The 4298-nt window shown below is 51.7% G+C and overlaps 1 protein-coding gene across 1 annotated transcript; it reads right to left on the bottom strand.

Moving 5' to 3' along the window:
• Nucleotides 1–1390: 1390 nt before the first annotated feature.
• Nucleotides 1391–3290, bottom strand: CHC_T00007049001 (hypothetical protein). The gene is made up of 4 exons (XM_005710915.1): nucleotides 3171–3290; nucleotides 3090–3097; nucleotides 2342–2927; nucleotides 1391–2203 (listed from the first exon to the last, which is right to left on the bottom strand). Exons 1-4 carry the CDS (start codon nucleotides 3288–3290, stop codon nucleotides 1391–1393), a joined length of 1527 nt encoding a protein of 508 aa, XP_005710972.1.
• Nucleotides 3291–4298: the final 1008 nt, after the last annotated feature.

The following is a 4298-nucleotide window of genomic DNA, read 5'->3' as shown; positions in this document are numbered from 1 at the left end:
TTAAAGGCGCATACTTGCAAAGCAGACCCATCCGACGTGAGATCTACGTCAGATCAGCTACACAATGGAGGGGCACGAGAGGAACGCTCTGGACGCTATCCAAGCTACCCTACGGAATTGTAGAAGCCGGGAGGCAATGGGCGAAAGCGGTAGAAGAATGGATGCTCAAGAGCAGGAGACTAGAACAAGTGCGCCGGCTGAATCAGATATACGTACAACATTTTCCATCAAATTAAGTCTCACAGGTGCGGATCGCTGATTCAAACGTCATTCCTTCTCTGTCCGTCGATGACGTGTGGGGGTGATCCTGTAGACTCCGTGCCTCCTCAGGGAATCCCCTACCTCTCTATCGCCTTGAAAACGCGTCGTGTATCCACTCCTTCCTTTGAAGGGACTCCGCCCTTTGCTCTTCTGGCACGCCTCACTCTGACTTTCCCCCTTCGCACTTCTGCTCTTTCCATCGTCTCCGGTTTCCAGACTCTTCTTGACACGGTCACCCTGGTAGTGCGCGCGCGGCCTGCGGTGGCAGGGGCAACCTCTTCTTCCGAAAATATCTCACAACCGCGCTGCGCGGTAACTGCGCAACCGGTTCCCACGTCGGCTCCTTCGTCCCATACCCATACCACTCCACCCTGAGGATTAATTCCTCACCTTGATTCCCGTGGTCGATGATCTTCTCTATCACATACTCGGCGTCCTTATCATCTCCCTCGCGTCCGGGGTTACTTACTTCCCCCTCCTGAAGATCTTGCGATGTCACTAACTATTCTGAATTAACTATCTTCTGTAGGTCTTGCGGTATCTCCGCTGACCGATTTCGACTAACTAAATTTTCCTCGACCTCTTGTGTCTGCGCCCGCGCGTGAGGGTCGTCCTCACTCTCCATCGTGTCGGGTCATTGATCTGTCCCGTGTCCGCTTAGGTACTGTAGGGCCTGATGTAGACCTGATGTGGGCGCTTGTTCCATCGGACTTGGGGCCAGTTCTCCTCGATCTCGCGAAACGCGTTCCTCCTGATCACCAATGGCGATGACAACCGAATTCCTGTCTGACTGCTTGAATGCATACGGACCCGTGGCCACTTGTGTCAGCTTATGCTTTGGTTCCGTAGCCGTACCTTGCTCCTTTCGAAGGAACACGTAGGACCTTACGGGTATGTCGTACTTCGGCTTGCGAAGTCTCGCATCGAAATTTCGCTTATATCTCGCCTGTTCCTTGCGTAGGCTCCTGTCCGCGGTCTTCACCAGACTCTCAAACCATGATTGCCATTTTGGATAATAGGCTCTCGGGGAACCAAATTGTTCCAAATGAGGTTGCGCCTTAAGCGCAAGGCTTCTCGGTGCCCGAGCTAATACCGGCTCAAATGGGGCGATCATCGCCAACACACAAGTTCATCGAACTACGAACATCATGTTCGTAGTTCGATGAACTTTTGTGTTGTAGGCGAACGTCACCGCGTCACTAAACAAGTCCCAATCCTTCGGATGGTCTCCAATATACTTCCGTACCGCGGACAATATAGTCCGATTAAATCTCTCCACTTGGCCGTTGGCTTGCGGGTGGTACTTAGTTGTAAAGACATTCCTGATGCCCAGAATTCGGCAAATATTCTGGAAGTACTTGGCTGTGAACTGCGTCCCATTGTCGGACAGCAGCTTCACAGGGGGTCCATAAATGAAAACCCAGTTGTGTACAAAGGCCTGCGCAATGTGCGCGGCGGAAATCTTCTTCAACGGTACGGTCCGTACCAACTTCGAATAGCGGTCGCTGATCACTAAAATGTACCAGTTGCCCCGACTTGTGGTCATGAGCTCTCCGAGTATATCAATCGCGACAAATTCCAATGGGGCGTTCGGCGTGAACAGCTGCATCTCCTTCGCGTTCTTCCTGAGCTTCACTCTTTCTCGCGCGCAATCCGCGCACTTCCTAGCTACCGCGTAGCAATCCAGCGCCATTGTAGGCCAATTAAACGATCTTCTCAAGGTCTTATACAGTTTCCTGCCTTCTGGGTGCCATGCTAATTTAGCATAGTGGCTTAACCCTAGGACACGGTCCTTCAGTGATTGTGGTATTACCACTTGTACGAACTCCGCAGAGGTTCGACATAAAATTCCTTCAAATTCCTCGGCCTCCGTTGTGAACGAATTCGTTCTTCCTTCTTCCATTTCCTCCTTAGTTTGAATACAGAAAGGGTAAACGTCCTGCTCGCGTAGAAGCTCCTCCGGAGCGATGGCTTCGAATTGATCGAGAAGATGCGAGGCGGCCCCCCCTTCAAGAGCGAGGAGCTCGTCTAACCGGTCAAAGCCTTCGCGTTAGTCCTCCAGGGCTTCCACTTGTTCCACCATGGAACATGGTATCTCCTCGTCGACATCGTTGCTAGTTTCGCCCTTCGTCAACAATCTTGACAACGCGTCCGCTTTCGTGTTTACCTTTCCTTTCTTGTATTTGATCTCAAAATCAAATTCCGAGAGGCGTAGCCTCCATAAGATTAAACTTCCACTAGAGTCCGTTACATTCATCAACCACCTCAACGAGGAGTGGTCGGTATGCACTATGAAGTGCTCCCCGTATAAATACGGTCTCAAGGTCTGGACGGCCCAAATGACCGCCAAACATTCTTTTTCGGATACAGAATAATTCCTTTCGGCAGCAGCCAGCGTTCTCGAAAAGAACCCGATGGGTTTACGCTGTGCATCACGATGCGTTTGAAAAAGCGCGGCCCCAATATGATAATCGCTCGCATCGGTGTCCACTGAATACGGGAGGCCCTTCCTTGGCAACGCCAGCCCCGGTGGTGCTAAAATGGCGTCCTTGAGCTCGTGGAAAGCTGCGTTGCACGGTTCGTTGAACTCCGCGATTTGGACCGGTTGTCCCTTCTTCAGCAGTTGGTTTAACAGATGCGCGATTTTCGCGTACTGTGGGACAAATCTTCGATATACGATACACAAGCCGAGAAAGCTCCTCAGCCGTGTTTGTGTTTGAGGGTATCTCACTTGTTGCGAGGCCGCGGTGCGGGCGGCATCGACTTCTAACGTGCCGGGCCGTACTACATGGCCAAGATACTTCATTCTTCCGGCGAAAAATTCGCACTTGCGCAGCTTCAGATTGACTCCTGCTTTCTACAGAACTGAGAGGATTTCGTCAACATGGATCATGTGCTCCTCCCAAGACTGGCTGAAGATAAATGATGTCGTCTAAATAGACTACGCAAGATTTCCAACGGAAAGGCGAGAGAAAAATAACCATTGCTCTCTGAAACGTCGCTGGTGCATTTGTAAACCCAAAGGGCATTCATTCGAATCGATATAAACCGGAATGACATGAAAAGGCCGTCTTGTCACGGTCATTCTCTGGAATTGGCATCTGCCAATATCCTGAAATGGCGTCCAACGCTGAAAAAACTTTGGTGTCACCAAGCGAGTCTAAACACTCGTCCATTCTTGGTAAGTGGTACGTATCCCTAACTGTAACTGCATTCAATTTCCGATAGTCGACGCAGAAGCCCATCGATCCATCCGGTTTCGGAACCAGCAATACGGGCGATGCCCACTCTGATTGTGCCGGCTCAAAAACTCCTGCATCCAGCATCTTCTGCACCTCTAATTCTTCCATCTCCCGGGCCTTCGGTCCGGCCCGGTACGGAGCTCGCGCGATGGGGCGAGTCTCTGGGGTCAACTCAATCGGATGGACCGTGATGTTGATCTCTCCGAGAGTCCCGTCCCACATGCATCAATACTTCTTCAACCTCTGACGAAATCTTTCGCGCAGCCGGTCTGGCACGTGGCTCAGGTCGAGTTCCTCCACGTCCGGCGGTGGGGGCACGATCCGTCGTTCCGGCTTCGTAGATACTGTCGCGGAGAGCTCGTCCGACCGTTCCTCCAGGCGGTCCTCGCGTTCTTGTTCCGACGATGTACTTCTTCTGGCGCCCTTAGGCGGCGAGGTAGAAGAAAAAAATTTCCTCTGTCCTCTCTTGAACTACAAGCACTTCTGCGATTGTAGTCTTGCTTTCCAACACGGCCCTTGAGTGGGGTAGAATCTCTGCTACTACATGACCCGTCTGAGCCCTGACAGGATACTGTCTAAAGTTCGCCACTAATATGCGAAATGGCCTGTCAGGCTCCACTTGAGCCACCCCGTTTGAACTCTCCAACCCGTGCTTGTCGTACAGAGGTGAGTAGGGCTGGACCACGACGAGACCGTTTCTTTTTGAAACACATTGCACTACTTGCTGCGTCCCCGGTTCAATCGTCGTCGCCTTGGCCACTTTCACTTTTGGGGATATCCTTTCCCCTTTTCCAT

Source organism: Chondrus crispus, genomic scaffold, assembly GCF_000350225.1.
Source record: "Chondrus crispus Stackhouse genomic scaffold, scaffold_6, whole genome shotgun sequence".
NCBI lineage: Eukaryota > Rhodophyta > Florideophyceae > Gigartinales > Gigartinaceae > Chondrus > Chondrus crispus.
This window is presented reverse-complemented; position numbering and strand designations above follow the sequence as displayed.